We start from the raw sequence: 20,652 nt of genomic DNA, 5'->3' as shown, positions 1-20,652 counted from the left end.
CTGGGCACGCACAGCACCTAAGGCTGCCCAGCGACTTCTGGCAGACCCACAGGAAACCAGCTGGGGCTGGACAGGGCTTTCCAATCCGTCCACACTGATGAAATCTACCAGTCACATCCGCCCAAGGATGTGGTCCAGACAGTCACTGCCCTGACAAGCCATCACAGAGAAACGGCTGGCACTCAGGAGCTTGAGGGCACAGCCTCTCAGGGGGAAAGGCCTACCTCTGAATCTAATTTTAAAGACCCACGAGTCATAATGTAAACTCATTTCCCAGTGATGGTTGCCACATCCACCTCTGGACCTTGGAAAGTCACTAGGGCAGATATGACTATGGTCAGTTCCCTGCAGCCCAAGGTCCCTAACGAAATCCTCAGTGCACTGATGCTGGGGGTGGGACAAGTGCTGTCCCTGCCCAGCCGTCTTCCTTTGCCCACTCTTCTGATAAAACTCCCATTTGTGGAGTCTTCATTGCTGGAACGAACCCATGGCTAAACCCTATCTTCCAACTTAGTGATGTACTGGGTCTTCCGGGAACATCAAAGCCAACATCCATTTTCTTGTTTTTTGTTTTTGTTTTGTTTTGTTTTTGTTAGGTTTTTTTTTGAGACAGGGTTTTTCTGTGTAGTCCTGGCTATCCTATAACTTGCTCTGTAGACCAGGCTGGCCTCAAACTTAGAGAGATCCACCCGCCTCTGCCTTCAGAGTGTTGGGATTAAAGACGTATGCCACCATCCCCAATCAACAGTAAAAAATCTTAACTAGCACCTATTAAATGTCATTTTATAAAATGGTCTTCAAAACTAGCCTAGGGCACAGGTTAAGTAGCTCCATGGTTGCCAATCAAGTTCGTCCCCATGTATTTGCAAATATGCATTTTCCCACCAGAAAAACCATACCTGGTTTCTAGAGGGACGCCTGGTGGCACTGCCCCACTTTATCCCGCACCACTGCCATGGCAGCATGTCAGGAACCCCTATGGTTAGCTGGCGGCTTCCATTTCTCATCTGTCTCCAGGGCAAGGCTCCGAGTGGACCACATGCCCTAAAAGGCCATGTGTCTGAAACTTGCCTGACTCACCATTATGTCTGACCTCTCTTCGTTTTGCCATGACTCAAGTTTTGTGGCCATGGGGTTGAGTTTTGGAGTAGCTCTTTTCCTAGGATGGTGTAGCCAACAACATGCTGAGCACTGTCTTCCCACAGTAATTCTCAGATACGATTTGGTTGTCCAGGTTTTCTTTATGCCTGTTTTGTGCTTGCGTGGTGCTGGGGCTCAAAGCCAGGGTCTTACACATGGTAGGTAAGTGTGCAACCACTGAGCAATATCCCAGTACCTTATTTGGTTTTAATTTGAAAAAAACATTTTTTTTAAAGATTTATTTTTAGATGTGCTGTCTGTGAGAAAACATATTCACGGAAGTGCGGGTGCCCGCAGGCCCAGAAAGGAGGGCTAGAGGTCTTGGGACTGGAGTCACCCTATGTGGATGCAGGGAACACAACTTAGGTTCTTTACAAGCAATGCACTCCTAACCATTGAGCTATGCTGTCAGCCTTATTAGAAATACTAGCGGGTACAAAGTGTCACTGTTGACCAAATGAACTCCCAGTTGCCTGCACGTTGTCACAGATAGCCAAACCCCAGTTACCCAAGGATTGGTTGGAGGGCCCCTGCCAAAATCTGTGATACCCAATCTTTACAGAAAATGGTGTTGGATCTACACAGAACTTACAGATATTCTTCCTGTAGCTTTAAATCACCTCTAACTCGCAATACCTACTACTGTGTACCACTGCAATAAAAAGGGCAAAAAGCCTATACATGTTTAGTAGACAAAATTTTTCCTTATTTTTAATCCAACGGAGGCTTGAAATACTTCCTTTACAATGCTGAGACTCTTTCAACGCGTACTTTCTGAAAGGTACTTATTTCTAGCTTCAGCATGGGGTGTGGAGGATGCTTTGGGGGCACGGAGACAAGGACCCCCTTTAAGTTATGGGACTAGGATCTAGCTTTGTCTGAAGAGCCACATTTCATCCAGAATGAGTGAGGTTAAAGGTCAATCAATGAGGTTGAAGTCCAACCAGAAGGATTTTCTTTGCCCAAAGGAGAAGGTACTTAGAGCAACTGAGGCTTCAAAAGGGCAAGGGGCTGTGAGGAGTCACAGAAGGAGCCGCCAGGAGCCTCATGAGCTCAGCTATCTTGGACTGTCTCACTTAGAGAACAGCTCATCACAGACAAGGCCTTCGAGACTCCAGGGCTTCTTATCTGCCCCATCAGATGACTTGGTCGATTGTTGAATCTTCTCATTTAAGGCACTCTAGCATGACTACTCTTACGATCTTAAGGGATTATGGCTAGAATGTTCTTTAAAGGGAAACATTTGATTTTGGTTTAGATTAGTAAAACAGAAAGCCTGTAACTTGCAGCTTAGTTAACAGTGAACTAAGACACTCGGCAACAGAATCTCCAATGGTTTAACTCCACTAATAACAAGCTGGGTTCTGCTCTGGTTGGACCTGTGGTTTCTGAAGATTTAGACCCATTCCTTGCATCCCTTCAAAACGATTCAACAACCAAGCAAGCAAGCAAACTCTCCAGCCTGGGAAAACAAATGCTGCATCTCCCTACTGGAAATACTAAAGTACAGGTTGCTGTGGTTTGCGCCACTAGATTCAGACTTTTACATCTTCATTGCATTTTAGAGTCAGACTGAGCAAATGCACGATGGACATTTCCAAGTACAACAGATGACTTCTTTCAAGGGCTTCTGAAATACCATGGGACTCACCTAGGTGGAAGGCAGCCCTGTGCAGTCACCTTAGGCGACACAGACCAAGCTGGCTCTGGTCGCGTGGCACATAAGCTTCTTTGTCACCTAGATTGCAGGTCTTTGAACCACAGGTAAGGAAGCCTAATCCCTAGAGCTGTTCAGGGTGGGGAGGGCTGGCACCTGGGATCCCTAAGGCCCTGGGGACTTGAGCGGAACTCAGCAGCTAAGAGTCTCACTTTCAAGCGTCCTGAAAGACAAGGACACTGGTGCTACAGTAACACACCTGAAAGCTTGCAGGTTCTTTTTTTTTTGTTTATTTGTTTTTTTTTTTTGTTTTTTCGAGACAGGGTTTCTCTGTGTAGCCCTGGCTGTCCTGGCACTCACTTTGTAGACCAGGCTGTCCTCGAACTCAGAAATCCGCCTGCCTCTGCCTCCCGAGTGCTGGGATTAAAGGCGTGCGCCACCACGCCCGGCTTTTGCAGGTTCTTTTAATGTAAACATTCCCTTCCCAGATGAGAAGTGTCCCCTGACTATGAGCACACTGGATAATTTGAAAGCTGCCTGCAGAGAACGTCAGACCCTTGAGTGGTCCTTCCAGGGAAGGAGGCAGAGCTCGACCAGGACAGACAGCATGCAAAGGGTATGTTAGCAAAGTCCCTGAGCCTGCAATCTGGGGAAAAAGACACCTCATACCTACTCCTGGGCTGGGCTGGGACCTGGGCTTGAGGGTAAAACAGGATGTGGACAAGCCTGGGCAGGAAGGAGGTATGGACAGACTTGCTCAGAGTTGGAACTTGATTGGTCGGCTCATGAACACTTTCGACTTCCCCTTCCTGCTTTCAGACTTAAGTGAGGGGTACAGCTCCACCTTCTATCCCAGCCTCTGCCTGTGTCTACAGCCCAGAGAATGGGTGTTTCATGGTCCTGCATGCCCCTCGCCTTCTTTTTGAAACACGACGATCTCAGGGTATTGTGGCTCAAGGCCCAGTGCCAGCCTTACCCTGGCCCAGGCTATGAGGTCCAGCAAAATGCTTCTTCCTTCCGAATGAGATGTACCAGTTACCAACACCTGCCATGGCTTTCTGTGACCATCCTAGTCCACCACTCTTGGGACTGACTCCTCCAACCACTGCACTCACACTTGCCAGCCCTTTCAGCCCAAATGCCTCCAGGTAGCAGAGGGCCATGAAACTCTGCTCTGCCCTGAAACATCCCAAGAACCCAAAGACATTCCTGCCAGGGTCTGTTATAGGATACACTCTTTGTTTCATTGCATACACAAATGCACCCACTTCCTTCATTAAGATGCACACAAATCTGGTGGTCCACTATGGGACGTCTTGGGCTGGGAGGATGGATGGAAAGAGAAGCTTCTATCTGCATGCCCTTCTGCACAATAACCTATGCCCTGGGCCTTAACTACACATTCTTAATCTAAAAAAACATTACCAAAAAATGTTAAAATGTGCCTAGAATATATGGGCCATTCTAATTCCTTAATACATTTTATTAAAAATAAGATAACACAGCTGGGCTTGAGGGCACATGCCTTTAATCCCAGCTCTCAGGAGGCAGATGCAGGTGATCTCTGATTTGAGGCCAGCCTGGTCTACAGAGTGAGTTTCAAGTCAGTCATATAGTGAGATCTTGTCTCAAAGCAACCCAGGCAGAACAAAGTATTGGCAAGTGAGAAACAGTGGCATAAACTGAAAGCTTTTCTGGGGCTCAAGGGCAGTATTGGTCCACGGTGAGGGTGGCAGACTTCAACACATGCAATGACTACGGGATTTTGTGGGAATCCCATTGGGAAGCCTAGTCAGCACTGTTCCCAACACACCAGGGAACCAGGAACACCAAGAAGCCCAGATGCAACTTCCAGGAGCTCTGATGAAGGGGAAGTGGCCTGAGAGAAGGATTAAGTTCAACCAGTCACATCCACTCAGGGTGGGAGGATCTAAGGCGACGTCTGTGTAGATACTGGGGTGTTTCAGTGTGGCAAAGGCTACTGTGTGTCTATAGGAGGTGTCCTGAGTAGGTCACCAGGCAGTGTGCACACTGAGGGCCTGAGACAAGAAGAATTACTGAGAATAGCCCCTGGAAGGACACTGGAGACACCATGGAGTGATGGGACAAGACTTGAACTTGGGGAGGCAACAGATATCACAGGTTTTAGCAGAGGCACGGAACTGGGAAAGGGACCAATGGCATTCCTGGAGATAGCTGGGGAGCAGGGGAGACCAACGTCACCAAGACACATGGTAGACGGTCAGTGGGGGTAGAGGAGGAAGGAGCAGGTTTAGCCTGGTGTCCCTCTGCTCTGTGTGTCTCCTGCCCCGAAGCACACAGTGTGGTGTCAGAACACTGGTGCACAGCAATGCACAGCATCATCTGTGGGTAAAGACAGATGGCTTAAGCTTCCTCCGTGAAAAAAAGACAAGCAAACCCAACAACCTGCAGGGACTGGATGGCAGCTAGGCAGATTACAGCAGTTCTATGAGCATGATGCCATTGTTCTGGACCTAAGTGTCGTCACACTGTGGATGCCTCTCTCAGGGTGTAACTGTCATCTACGGAACCTGGCGAATAGCACTTGACTTCTGAATCTACAGTAACTGCTGTGCAAGTTTTTCTCTGGCTAGATGGAGCCTAGAACCCCAAGCTATCGGTGTTGATGGTTTTTACATGGGATCATGCTTAACAGGTGATCTCCTGGCAGATGAAAGTGATTGGTAGCCAAGGGCCAGGCAGAGGCCTGGCCTGGTCTGAGTCCCTCTGGTCTTCACACAGGAGTCAGCAGCTCCTCCTTGAGGAGTTCGCTCCTCGCCACTCCCCCTGCAGCCACAGAAGCACTGACTCAGAGCTGCAAAGGCTGGAAGGAAGTCTGTGCTTCAGTGTTTTACTCTCCAAATGTAAGTCTTCAACCAACACAAATAATGAGACAAAATGGGTCTGCAGAGTACAATAGAAAAATACTGTCCACTGGTTTATTTGTTCGAGTGTGCAATAGGCTATTTACAAATAAGCAGATCTCCAATGATGTATATTAAAAATGGCAACTCTATCAACTGTCTGAACTCTAAATGGAAACAAATTATTAAGGCACATTGGATCTGTGAGTTGAAAACAAACACTTTGTGTAACAACAGACTCATTTCACCTTTGTCCCCAAAACACATGAGCACCAAAATTATCAAAGAACACTTAATCTTTAGTAAGACGGGAATGTAAAAATTAAGGATGAGGAAAAAGTGTTTTCAAAAGGAAATCTTTGGAGATCAGTTTACTGCAAATAAAATATTCTAACCACACTCACCGTGCACATAAATACTAGTAACTGACAAGTACTCAAAATGGCAGAGATCTAAACAATGGGTATTAAATAAATTAAAGGTATTTCATATAACGAGATAGAAAACCCAGTAATTAAAAAATGAAGCAGTCATCTCCATCCACAGCACAGGACAGAGAGCAGAGCCCCAGCTTCCCTCACACTTCCATTAGAGGTTTGTCTGTTTAGCTCGCACTCATTACACTGCTAACAGCCACTCTGTCCCCCTTAATAATACTGCACCCTCTAAAAAGAAGGGTTGGGGCAGAGAAAATGCCAAGTCCTTCTTGGACTTCAGTGCCAGGTCCATTGAGGCCACGGGAGTTAGTGGGGTGAGCACCTCTGTGCTTCCCTCCACCTCCCGCTGGGAAAGCCTATGTGACCCTCAGTGGGTGGAGCACGTGGGGGAATAATCAAATTTGGAAAGCTGTCCTGGAGAGAGTGACAATGCAACTACTATCATGTTGCCTACTTTATGACTGGAACTCAAGATGGCTTAAAAAAAAACCAAACAGTTTTTTTTAAAAAAAAATAAAAGGAAAAAGGTGGAGTTTGTGCAAAGGTGACAGGTTAACAGTCACAGCAGAACATTTCCCAGAGACAGGTTAACAGTCTCAGCATCGACCAGGGTTACAGTGCTCTGATCATGGTGACAAGACTTCCTAGGAATGTTCCAGTTTTCTGCCTTAGGACTATAGAGACAGGGGAATTGTCTGGAAAAGAAATGTAAAAAACAAAAACAAAAAAATTCTTATAACAAAGTTTTGTTCATCGGGTATGCTTCAAGTCAGGATTAAGCTGGGGCTACATAGCGTTCAGCAAGGTGTGTTCGAAGGCAAACATTGATCACATTTTTGTTCAAAAAGCTCAATCTTTAAGGAGTCCTGTGTAAGAAAACCACTTGGAAAATATATCCTTGTATGGACTTCAAAAACTGATTATACAAAAACTTTTTAAAAATAAATTAGGCAATTAAAAAACGTCCTCCGCAGTGGGGCCAGAGTCAGGCTGTCCTGGCAGAGCCGTGGCTGCCACCTTTGCTGTAACTGGGGTCATTCTTTTCTAGCCACATTTCGGCCAGCTGCTGCGTGGACCCAAACGTGGATGCTTTCGACCCCAAGCACATTTTATACTGTTTGGGGTCCAGATTAGGGTCACAGAAGACAGGGTGGTGGATGTGAACGACTCCAACCTCCTGGCTCCTGAATGTCTTCAACCCTGCCTGGACAACCTTGTTAAAGAGGTCCACATCCTCCAGCCCCCAGCCTTGGATGGAGACATCGAAGCCACCCACTCTGACAAGATCTCCCTTGTAAATACAAGTGATGCCAAACCCATAGTTTCTCCAGAAACCTGTTTTCTGAGTAAAGGCAAAATGGTTGTCACTGGGAACCTTCCCACTATAAACAATCTTTGGATCGTACTGGCTAAAGATGATTGGGAAATAGATCTGCTGCCCTAGCACTGTGTTGGCTCGGCACCTCTGTAAAAATTCCACTGTAAACACCAGGTCCACATCACAGAAGAAGAGCAAAGACTCATTGTTAAACTGGGAAGAGCCTACTTCTAGGGCCAGTGCTCTTGAAAACCCTCCAGACACAGGCAGGACCTGCATGTCAGCCTTAGGGTACTTGACTCGGTAATCTCGCATCAGTTCGACCTGTCTGGCCTTGTCGGGGTTAGAGTCAGAGTTGAAAAGCAGAATGACCAGCTTCACGTTCAGATTTGGAATGAGACACGTCTTCTCAAAGTTCCCCATGAACCTCACAAACATGTCGAAGCGCCCAGACAACGGGATCAGAATGTTGATCTTCTTTTCTTTGGGTTCTTTGTGCTCTGTCTTGGATCCAGGAAGCTGGAAGGGAACGAGCTTCTTCAAGGAATTGGACAGGAATGACAGGGACCCAGAGTCCTGGTTGATTTTGTCTGCCAGCTCTTGTGCATCCAGCTCCTCGTGCTCCACAAACTGGATCTTGCTGAAGGTCTGCTGCAGGTACGCGTGCCGCCTCACAGGGACCGTCATCTTCTTCCCTTTGTGCTTCTTATACAGGAGCAGCAGGTCCAGAATGTACTCTGCCCCATACATGGGGTTCACACGCCTATAGCCATACTGGATCTCCTTGAAGTCAATGATGCGCCCGCGAGTCTTGGCATTGGCATTGATCATCTCCATCACTTGCATGACAATGTCATCCAAGGCCTCCCTCTGTGCTGAGTCCATCCCTCTTCGGGGAGGCTGGCCATCTGTGGCTGAGTATAAGTATTTCCCAGTGAGGAACTCCCACTCCAGGATCTCCTCTCGCTGGCGGGCCTGGAAGCGCATGAAGGAGGGGGGGATGCCCAGCTGGAGGTCTTCCTTTTGGATCTCCGTGCTGCTGTACTTGCTCATCAGGACGATCTCCCGGTGGAGCTGGATCGTGCGATGGCGCAGCTCGGCGATCTTGCGGCTGAGCATGTAACTGTGTAGCCTGTACTGGTAGGGTGGGTTTTTGTTGGGGTGTAAGGTGATCGCTCGGTGGATTTTACTGCTATGGAGATCTCTAATGTACCCTTTCTTGTTCTGTTCATAATTCTCGTAAAAAAGCTGCTGCATCTGTTAAGGAAAGAGAAGACTCTGGTTTAGAACTGCATAAGTAAGTGTCACTCCGTCCTTACATCTCCTCAGACGGCCACTAACTCTAAACACAAGGGGACAGCACCCAGAAGGCCTAGACTCACCCAGTCAGTAGCAACCGCGTAAGATCAGACGTTAACGGATAGGAATAGCCTAATGTAACATTTCAATGGGACATTAGCCAGTGAATGGCCCCGAGGGCTAAGGACCCTGCCCAAAATTATGAGAGCTGCAGCTCTGGGTCTGTGAGCAAAGCTCTGCAGATGAGGTGTTTTGTTGTTGTTGTTCTGACCACCACCACCACCAGCTTCTTTTTAAAAAAGAAATAGATGGCCAGGTGTGGTATCGTACACCTTTAATCTCAGCACCCGGAAGGCAGGGACAGATGGATCTCTGTGAGTTCAAGGCTAGCCTGGTCTACATAGTGAGTTCCAGAAGAGTCAGATATGTAATCAGATCCTGTCTCAAAAACAAAAATAAATAAATAAAACAAAACCATAAAGAAAATGGAAGTTAAAAAGAAATTAAGAAAGCATTTAAAAAGAGTCTATCTAATTTAAGAGAACAAAGACCAACTGCAACTCTCTCATGTGATCAGGGGAACCAGTGTACTATGGGCCACCATAAGTGGTGGGTTTTTGCTTGTTGCTGCTCAGCCAACTGGATCATAGCGCACAGTGGGCACTACCGTGCCTCTCAGGCTCCCTACTATAAACAAAGACTTCGGAGAGAAAGTCAGAGACATAAGGCACACTGCCCGATCCCACTCCTCCACGACACATGGCTGGGCCAGAGAAGTAACTGGCAAAAGCAGATTCAGATGTATCCAGCTGCAAGGATGAGACAACTTCCTCAACTTGGCAGCAGTGCCTTTACTGATTTCTTTCTAACTGCAGGGCAGCGCCATAGCAAGATTCCAGAACTCAAAATGATGACTGGAATTTAGAAATTTTCTGTACAGGTACTAAAAGTCTTTCATATTTCATATTCATAAACATATTTTATAACCATAAGCCCCAAAGGTAACTGAGCCTCTAAACTCTTAAGATGCCATGGCTCCCACTTCACAGGAGCCACTGGACACCACACTGACTCCACATGGTGAGGTGTTCGGCCGTGGTGTGTATCAGCTGACAAGCTTCAGAACAGAGACCGCTGATGTGTGTTTGCTCCAATACATGCACTACTCCATTCTGTCTGCTCATCACTTCCAAACTTACACAGCAAATTGAGGAAATACCAAAATTATTGAACGATATTTACAAGAATAAAAACATCCAAACCATTGACTTGGCTTTCTAAATTAGATGAGACCAGTCAGAAGCATGTATAGATGTACAGTTCCTCTCCCTGCCAGGTCTCAGACCCTCTCCCTCTGACTTCAAATTCAAGCCTGGTGGGTAATTTGCCCCACACAGCAGCCAATGGGGCATTCTGAGAAGGTAACTGGAGAGTTACAGCTAAAATATGGGTGTCAGAACTTGCATAATTTGCCCTCTTCTCTTCTCAAATGTCTCCATGAAAGGAAATAAAGAAGCATAAAAGTAATGAACACACAACATGAAGAGAATGGGTCAAGAGAAGTCGCTGCACATGAGAGATGTCCCTACTTCCTGAGGCAATGAGATCAAGTGAAGGAGGATGGAGGCCAACAGCCAACTCCCTTAGCTAGAGTGCCACAACGACAGGGCTGTGGGGCAGGAACACAGGGAGAACAGAAGAGCGGAGGATGTAGGACAGCAAGATCCCCAGGTTCTCTGTACAGAGTCAGGAACCACAGCGGCAGGAAGTAGAAGAGAAGTTGGAGAAACCAGAATCTGCATGGACACATTCTAAGCTGTTCTGTCTTCTACACAGGAGTGGTGGCATACTTCTGTTAAAAATGCACCAGGGAGTATCGACCAAGAGCTGTAACTAAATCAGGATTGGTAGGTAACAGAAATAGATTTCAACACTAAAGATCATCACTTGCAATACTTCTTTCTGAAGGTAAATGATTATCTACAGGCTATTTTTCTTCTTGTCAGTAGTCACTTCTTGATTCTAAATCACATAAGTTTAGTTTCCTGAAAAATTAACCGAGGGCTGGAGAGATGGTGCAGCCATTGAAGGCTATGCTCACAATCAAAACTGTAAGAAAGTAACTGAGTGCATTGTCCCTGTCATCTAGCACAGACCCCACTGCTCATCCCTCAAAGAGGCTTGATGTGTGTATGTGTGTGTCCATCCTGAGACTTTTGATATATATAGAGAGAGAGCAGAGAAAAGGCCTTGAAATTAAACTTGGGGGATAGCGTTCAAGATAGTGAAGAATCTCCCAAGGAACCTGGGATAAATAACAATGTAATAATCATTCTAGAGAGAGCATGAAAATGAGTTCAGAATTCCAGGACCTGTACACTTGGTCAGGCCCTAGGTACTTGGCATAAGGAATGCAAGTTAGAATGCCAAGGACAAAACAACTAAAACCATCTCAAGAGGGATCTGGTTGGTAGTCAGTGTGAGGTTTGTGCCAGGTGAGCCTGATGACCCGAGTCTGACCTCTGGGTCCCATGTCAGGGCAGGAGAGGAGAGAATCAACCCCACAAAGCTGTCTTCTGACATCCACAAGAATGCTGCACCACGCTGCCCCATCTCTTTCGCCACATCCTCACCCCCCCCTCTCTCTCTCTCACACACACACACACACACACACACACACACACACACACACACACACACACAGACTTTAAGAACTTAAGCTACAATGATACTGGATGCAGATACTACTGATAGCACAATGTTTTCCAAAGCAGGGAAAGAGAAAACCATCCTCAATAAACATTTACCTTCCCAGCTAAACTATCCACCAAGAAAGGATAAAGAAAAGATCTTCAGATAATGCAGGCTCACATTTATCTCGCACTTTTCTTTTCCTAGAATATTTTGAAGACTATGCCTCTCTAACATGAGAGAAGACAGTAACACTTGATCCAAAATACACAGGGCACAATCCAGCATTACCACGCACAAAGTCTCGGTACTAGAAGGCTCTGACGTTTATTGACTTTGTCACCAGGAACTGACCTGGGCTTGACATGTTTTAAGATGCTTAATATATATCTGACAGATTCATGATGGAGTATTTAACCTTTAAGCATAGCAAGATATTGAGAAGTTGTTGAATTATTTCAATGTTAAATTGTTGATAAAGGCTAACATGATATATTAAATATGGCAAATAGTGCATGCAGACAAGGTTAGAATCCTCTAACCATGATATATTTTCAAATCTAAGAGCATTAGCACTTTAAAACACAAACAAAAAACTTTTTTTTGGTCCTTTTTTTGTCCTTTTGTACTGTCTTTAGTGTAGTACTTACAGTTCCTACCATAATCTGATTTTATTTTATCTAGATAATATCCGACATGTAGAAGGAGGGTGCCAACAGACACCCTCTTTGCAATACACTCCCATGGGTGGCTGTTTCTTTCTGTCTGGCCAATTACTTCTTACAGACTTGCAAGGATACATACACATTTCTAAAGTGTCTTAGAGGCAATCTTTTGCCATACTTTCTCAGTTTCTAGAGTCTAGATAGGATCTATCTAGTACCTAGTAATGATAGCAATATGGGGGGCAGTATTCACTAGCTGGCTATGGAAGAATTAAAATAGGCTGAGAATTTTAAAGTTAAGTTGCTGTAGGGGCCTTAAAGTTTGACTGGAAGGAATCTTGTGTTATATCTATCTTTAAACCAATTAAATTCATTACAAGATACAAATAAGTGGGGTTGAAGAGAAAGTGAACAACAACAACAAAGTCCACGCTCTGGTTGGCTAGTGGCCCCCGTGCTGTCCAACAGATTTCTTCTGTATGTTTATTGCGACTGCAACCAAACATGACTTTTACACAAAGAAGCCATCCAGCTGATACACTGAAGGAAACACAAGACATTCCTAGAATAATCTTAACTTTCAGGAAGTTCCATGATTTCTGAAAGGCTGATGTCTTTCATTACAAAAAACATTTTGAGAGGCTAAGATGTAGAATGCTTGACTAAGATGCACAGAGCCTTGGGTTAGATTCAATCCTAGTACAGCACAAAATTGGACACGGTAGGAATACCTATGATACTGACACTCAAAAGGTGAAGGCAGGGGGGTTAGAAGTTAAAGTTCATCCTTGGTATACATAGCAAGTCTAAGGCTAACCTGGACTATATGAGACCCTACTCAAAAAAGGTTTTTTTAAACCTGGCATGGTGATGCGTACCTGTAATCCCAGTACTCAGGAGGTCCAGGCAATCTAGGCTATATAGGCAAACATTATCTAAATATATACTTGTAAATATGTGTACACACACCAAATTTAGAGTTTAAGAGCATTTTATTATCACACAGTACCTCAATCATTTATAAATTGAATGTTAAGAGGAACACACTATAAAGCAAGGTGGTGGTAGTGCATGCCTTTAACCCCAGCACTTTGGAGGCAGAGGCAGGTGGATCTCTGTGAGTTAGAGGTCAGCATGGTCTACAGAGCAAGTTCCAGGACAGCCAGGGTTGCACAGAAGAGCCCTGTCTCCAAAAACCCAAAACCAGGAAAGAAAGAAAGAAAGAAAGAAAGAAAGAAAGAAAGAAAGAAAGAAAGAAAGAAAGAAAGAAAGAAAGAAAGAAAGAGAAAAGAAAAGAAAGGAAAAAATTTAAAAAAAGAATACTATAACAGAAAGTTAAAAGGTACTTAGTAAACAAAACATTAGCTAATGAAAATCTTTTATTTAATAATTACAAGGTTATTCCTTCTTTTAAAAATCACAGAACCCTTTGTAAATGTTTAAAACATTTAAAAACTTATGGGTTGCGTTCCAGTGTTGAAACAGCCCTTATTCTTTGTCTCACAAAGTCCCTCTACCATCTTGGCTCCAGCAGAGGCATCTCCCTGCTCTAAGATATCTCAGGACCTGTGCCACTCGGTTGTAAACGAAAGCCGAGTAATTGCAAGGTCATGCTATTCCCAGGAACTTCCAGCACAGCTGGGAACAGTCATCAACTGCCCACATCTAATCTTCCCTAGCAAATGCCTTCTAGAGTTTTCATTAGCAAGTATCCCATGTCCTTGGCAACAAATGCCAGCATGCTCACTCGGCCCCTGTTCTTCCTGCGAGCTGTTTACATTACTGCGCCTCATTAGATACAGTACATCAGTATGCTATCGCTGCTCCAGATGGGTGCACACTCTCTTGTCTGCATTAGAGTTCCATTATGCAAAACTTTCTTACCTTTTGTTCTAAAAAATGGTTTCAAAACAATATTAATTTAACAGTACTAATTTAAATAGTCACTCCCACATTTTAGATATTTAAATCAATATTCTTACATGGCAACACCCCCACAGATAATTCACACCGCAAAGCAGAACTTTGAAAGCAGGCATGTGTTAATAACTAGGTCAGCTGTCCAGCACATACTGAGCCGTTCCAGGCTCTTGGGACATATGGTTGTCCTACACAACCCTCTTAGTTTTCCCCTAATTAGTTTTGTGTTGGTATTGCCAATTTTCACTCAATTAAATTCAAGAGTATGTACTTTGCATTTTAAGGACTTCATTCATAAAACTAAAATCTTCATGAGAATTAAACTGGGCTTATAATGGTAAAAATTGTGAACTATATTTCTGAGCCTCACTGGTTAGATTCCAATTCGGAAATCGGAATATTTAGTAGAGAAACCAGGCCCATTTCAGAGTCACTGAGAACTGAGCTTGGCGAAGTTAAACAAGAGCTGCTGGTAGGACTTAAGAACTTTGTATAATGCAGCACACACAGCATGGACTATAGAACAAACAGTTCTGTGAGTACTGCTCCCTCGGTTTAAGTAATCACAAGATAAGGTTATGATAACTGTCCTCAGAAAACTGCACAGAGCCCCATCTCAGTCACCCAAGCTCTCTAACATCATGTCCTTTATTAATTTTTGCTTTGGTTGGTGTAGACAACGCTGGGTTCGTCTGACTTGTATAATGTAGTGTTTGTTATACATTGCTCATATTCACCCCCCACCCCCGGTGCCCTGCTCTCGTTCTCATCCTAAAGTATACTACCTCTGGTTTCATGCCAGATTCCATGTCAGAGGAAATGTGTGTTTGTCATTTTCTTCTCTACCCCATCATTATTATTATAAAGAAGCAATCATGGCCATGCAGTGTGGGATGAATTATACATAGAATTATAGAATTATCTTCTAATGAAAAGTCCTATCCAGAGGTGGCATCAAGTGTTTACTCTCTTCTGGATGATACTGTGTAGAGTGAGAACCTCAAAGATCCAGTAAAAATAAATAAATAAATAAAGGATAAGGTGGGGCCTGGCTTGCTGAAAGGGTACCTAGGAAGGGCCTTAACATAGGAAGTGCCAGGATCCAATCCTCACAGCTCCCTCAAAGCACTGGGTAGTAACTCTAGTCAATGTGAGTCAGGTAGCAACACAGCAAGCATCTCTGTATGATTAAATGACTCCAGTTCTAGCAGAAGGGTTGCCAAAACAAAGCAAAACAAAATCCGAAGGGAACACAAGTTACAGGGAGAAGTGTGGTAGGGAGATGGGGGTGGGAGCAGACACATGAACACACAGGAGGGTCAGATCTCAAGGAAGGGAGAACTCTAGTTCTTTTGTGGAAAACTACCAAATTAGGAAGTGTAGTGGGGAGAGAGGGATGAGAAAGATAGAAAGACAAAAATCTATAGGTCAAATACTACAGTCTACAAGGTCATGGCTCTCTAGGATTTTTGTTTTTATTGTAAAATTCATTCTACATATTTTGTGTTTTTCTAGTTTATAGAGTTTATCAAGTATTATATCCCAATTCAAAGCCAACCAATAAAAAAATAACAGATAAACTAGAGGCATGGCATTTGCATCTGAAGACCCTGAGGGAGGCCTCTGAGAGCAAAGTGTAGGGAAGAGGACACATCACAGGCCTATCTATACCCAGCCCTGCAGTCCAGAAGCATAGCACAAACTGGAGGCTTGCCTCGCACTGCTTATAAACAAGCACTTAGAAGCTAATTTTGCCAGGGCATTCTCCTCACTCAGCATTGACAGGGGAACTAAGAGTGTGTAAGGACATCTCTGCCTTGTCTTGTGCCTGTCAGACTGCTTTAGAAGACAGGTCATTCCCTCACCATTTCCTCTACCTGCTTTGGATTTCCTCAACAACAGAACCGTGGAGCAGACTCCACCCCGGAGCAGAAGCAAGGCATCTTTTAAGAATCATCCTGTCCCCTGAGCAATCCTTTCTTCCTCGACTTAAATCTACGGAACTGTCAGTACCCCAAAGATAGACCCTGGGTCCCTGAACTGCTTCATCTGTTCCTTTCACCAGCGGTCATGCTAATTCTCTTCTGCTGGTCTCTTTAATTGGCATACTGGAATGGATGTCCAAAGAGCTTGTAGGGATTGTTAAGAGTCTTAGCGTTTACCTCAAAAACTCCCTTTTCAACTTCATGCATTAAAAGCAGAACTATCCCTAAATACTTCCATCATTTGAGGGGTGTCTCTACCCTGCATGGGTAGGGCAGGTGGGGACACACACACATGCACACAGAATTGAAATAAAATGTTTCCATCTGGGCTGACGATGCTTGCCCTAAGAGCCATTTACTATGCAACAAAACCTCAACAACAAGCATGAAAAGCCCTCTTTTGAGCTCCTAGGCAGCGGGTTGCCTCCCAGAAGTAGAAGCTAGGTCCATACTGCTCAGGATACCACGTACCTTGGATATGGGGTCTGGAGGTGCCAGAAAGCACCATGCAAGCTTCCAAGGGAAGGAGGAGACCAACAGTCACATCCAGTTATGAGCCTATGAACTAAAATAATGAGCACCAAGGCATTATATGTTGGTGATAACCAACAGTTCTCTAATTAGATTTCAGGGACACTCAACAAGTGGGAAATCATGGTTGGTACTGGAAACCTAACTAAGTGTCTAGGACTAGTGACGTCATGGATCTTAGAAGAAAACCTATAGCTACCATTTTACTAAACCAGAATAATCCATAACTGCATTCTAAATATTTGTCCTCATACCCACAGATAAGTGCAGTCCTCACCCCTCATTAAGGAAACCCCTCTTTACAACAGATGGCAACCATCACAGGAAAACAAAGCCAATCCAAACGCAGAGCACAAATGAGGGCGGGCTGTCAGCCCAACTGACGTACCTACAACCTAAGTCTTGTACTCATGTCTCAGTCGTATCAAAAGGAGACATGAAAATAGTCTAAGAGTCGGGAACAGGAAACTTATTGTGAGGCTGCATTTCACAGACACCCATGCAATCTCATCATCGTGGCTGCATAAATAAGACCTAAATAAGAACAGCGCCAACAGACATGATGATATGCCAGGGGAAATCACAGGAGGCTTCAACCCTATATAAGAAATACAAACAACTAAACAATGTAGAAAGGGAGAAATAGTCTTCCCCAGAGAAAAGCCTCCAAATTGGTTATCCAATACCAGACGGTCAACCCTGAAATCACATGTGTACGAGTAACTTTATATAGACTAAATAGGTTGCATTTATGTATTTAGGTATTGTCTTAGTCAGGGTTTCTATTCCTGCACAAACATCATGACCAAGAAGCAGTTGGGGAGGAAAGGGTTTATTCGGCTTACACTTCCATACTGCTGTTCATCACCAAAGGAAGTCAGGACTGGAACTCANNCAGGTCAGNNANCAGGAGCNGATNCAGANGCCATGGAGGGATGTTCTTTACTGGCTTNCNTCNNCTGGCTTGCTCAGCCTNCTCTCTTATAGAACCCAAGACTACCAGCCCAGAGATGGTCCCACCCACAAGGGGCCTTTCCCCCTTGATCACTAATTGAGAAAATGCCTTATAGTTGGATCTCATGGAGGCATTTCCTCAACTGAAGCTCCTTTCTCCCTTGATAACTCCAGCTGTGTCAAGTTGACACAAAAATAGCCAGTACAGGTATGTAAGAGAGGATGTGTGGGAAGGGTTGGATAGGGGAAAGGGAAAGAGGAAATGGCATAATTATATTTTAATTTAAAATATATATGAGTGTGTGTGTGTGTGTGTGTACTAAGAAACAAAAATGCAGGCAACCAGCAAAGGCAAAAGGTCAACACACAGAAGAAGAGAGAAACCCAACAAAGGCTGCTGGAACTGGCACTAACAATGAAAGCAGACACTCCTCACAAAAAGTGACTCAAAATGGTCACAGACCTAAAAGGAAAACACACTCGAGAAAATCTAGGTACCTCAACAATGACCACCTGGATAGAATTTCAAAGCCACCACTCTTAAAAGAGAAAGAATCGATAAACTAGGTTTTATTAAAGCCAGAAACTTCTATCATAAAAAGACAGTATCAGAGCCTGGTGATCTCTGTGGGCCAGCCTGGTCTATACAGTGAACTCCAGGTCAGCCAGGGCTGCAAAGAGAAATATCTGAAGACTTACCAGGTGAGTTACTGTCCAAGTCAAAACCCTCGGAGATCCTAATGCTGGCCAAGAAAACCAACTCAAAAGTGGTCAAGACAATATACGATGAGGGATACGGATGCTGAAAAGACACCTGTGCCACGAGGAAAACGCAAATCAAGACAGTGAAATGGCCAAGTGTGGTGGGCACACGCCTGTCATCTTGAGAATGAATGTGTGTGCTAGACAGAAGGTCACCCCAGTCACCCAGCACAGCCTGTCCTTCCTTTGGCTTCACATTATGCAACCTGTTGGAAATGACAGTAGGCTCTGTCACCATTTAGGTTTGTCTTTTTTTTTTTTTTTTTTTTTTTTTTTTTTTTTTTTTCGAAACAGGGTTTCTCTGTGTAACCCTGGCTGTTCTGGATCTCACTCTGTAGACCAGGCTGGCCTCGAACTCAGAAATCCGCCTGCCTCTGCTTCCCAAGTGCTGGGCCCCGCTTTGTCTTGTTTTTTAAAGGTCATTACCATTTCCTTACCATAACTGAAGTCAAACAACTGATATTTTGTAACATTTCTTGGGAGTTATATCCAGCACATGCCACCATGCACTAATGACAACCTTTGAGGCGTGTACTTACTGCCCATGCTTTACATGAAGGATGTGATGTATCTATACTGGGTTCAGCACCTTGAACACACCCACAGTCACTGCCTGGCTTAGTCAGGGCTGACCCTTGAAGTCAGAAGAACGCACTTAACCAGGTCTCCAGACCTGGGTCCACTCAGAGAGCAGGAGGTGATGGCCTGCTTTCCAAGAGCTCATATAATAACTAGTAACATTTCAGATGGTGACTAGAGCTTGTTAGAACTACAAAGAAATGAACAGCAGCAGAGATGCGTGTAGTTTCCACCTGTGAGTCAGAGAAGGCCTCTCCAGCAAGCTGGACCCTGAGCAGAGATTCCAGGCAGTGAGAGGGAAGGGAGTGAAAGAAGGGGCACTCATACCCCCATCTCTGCATAACAGCACTTCCAGGAGCAAAGAGTAGCCAGGGCTAGCCCCAGGCCAAGCAACCACACAAGAGCACCATGACAGTCTCCTTGTTGGAATCACTGTGAGGCTCCAGACTAGACACATACAGATTTTAACAGCATCAGCAGTAACATTTCAGTGAGGAATGCTACTTAAAATGTTTGAACAAATCTTTATGAGCTTCAAGGATCTCTAAGTTTGGGTTAGAATTTAGGAAGGGTTGAAAAGCAACCGATGTGATGTGGACGATGAACATTCCTGGCAGCAAACAGTCGTACATGATGGGTGATGGGTACCTTTCCTAAAAAAACACATTCTCTGGGTTGTGAAGCCCACTCTGCAATCACTTCTGCTCTGTGTGTGGGCATGCCAGAGCCCCAGCAACGGAAGATCCCTGGAAGAAAGGACAATCATGACAAGTACAATTCCTACTGCCTGCCCTTCCTCACGTGCATCTGCAGTCAGATGCCCACCTAGGCCTGAACCAGGAATTTTGTCCAAATGGGACTAACTTAAAAGCAGGGAGCCACTTGCCTTCTGTGTGGTAAGGGAGACTTTCATGGGGAAGTCATTACTAAAAGTATTATTCTTAAGCTTCAAATGAGAAAGAACGCAAATGGGTAACTTATGTTGTATTAACAACCCACGCACTGTGCCTAGTGCTTCTAAGCAAAAGGAAGAAACCACAAAGCTCATTTACAGTGAGACCATTCCCCTCGATGAATGACGACGCATGCTGACTCTGTTTATCTTGCTCATTCGTACACACACATTGTAAGTGGGTACTTCACCTGAGAAACAATACTGAAACATTTAGGTTTTTAACTCTATTTCATTATCCAGTTTGAGTTCTACCTTCCAGATTAATTACATGGTCAAAACAACTATCTAGCTACCCATTTATGGCCATGTATCCCTGCTTACATTTGATACTGTGTGCTGAGATAGAGCTGCACCAAGCACAGTGAAGCCTAATGCCCCAGCCAGTCTCCAGTCCCTCACTGCAGTGGAAGAGAGCACTGACATCCTGGCCACCTTGAGTCCCTGCACATCCCACTTTCTAACCCTGCCTCTATCTCTGCATTCAATGAGACCACAAGTCTCCACTTCGTGTGCATATGTGAGTGCGGTGGGAAGAGGAATTCTGAGAGAATGAGGGCTGGGAGGATAAAAGAGCATCTTAAAGCCACCAATTTATTGCAATACATTTCTGGGCTCTGAACAGATTTTGTAAGCTGTATCTTACAAACTGTCTTCTAAATTGTCTTCTAAAAAACAAAATGGGACCCCATAAGTGAAAGGGGGGTTAAAAAAAAGTTTATTTTGTGTGTGTGTGTGTGTGTGATTACCTGCATATGTTTGCATCCCACATGTATGCCTGGTATCAATGGCAGAAGGCAGTACTAAATATAAAGGCAGAGCCACCTCTCCAGCCCTGGAAATTGGCCTTATAAGCAGTGTTTCTAAGTCTACAGCT

At 44.6% G+C, this 20,652-nt stretch overlaps 1 protein-coding gene across 1 annotated transcript in view; it reads right to left on the bottom strand.

Annotated features, from left to right (window-relative positions):
* Positions 1–5,686: 5,686 nt before the first annotated feature.
* Chsy1 (chondroitin sulfate synthase 1) overlaps positions 5,687–20,652 on the bottom strand; it is a 66,184-nt gene continuing 51,218 nt past the window's right edge. Inside the window, exon 3 of the mRNA XM_021167524.2 lies at positions 5,687–8,694. Coding sequence (XP_021023183.1) covers positions 7,105–8,694 — 1,590 coding nt within the window. The 3' untranslated portion in view covers positions 5,687–7,104. The remainder of the gene's footprint in view (positions 8,695–20,652) is intronic.

This window comes from Mus caroli, chromosome 7 (assembly GCF_900094665.2).
Source record: "Mus caroli chromosome 7, CAROLI_EIJ_v1.1, whole genome shotgun sequence".
NCBI lineage: Eukaryota > Metazoa > Chordata > Mammalia > Rodentia > Muridae > Mus > Mus caroli.
This window is presented reverse-complemented; position numbering and strand designations above follow the sequence as displayed.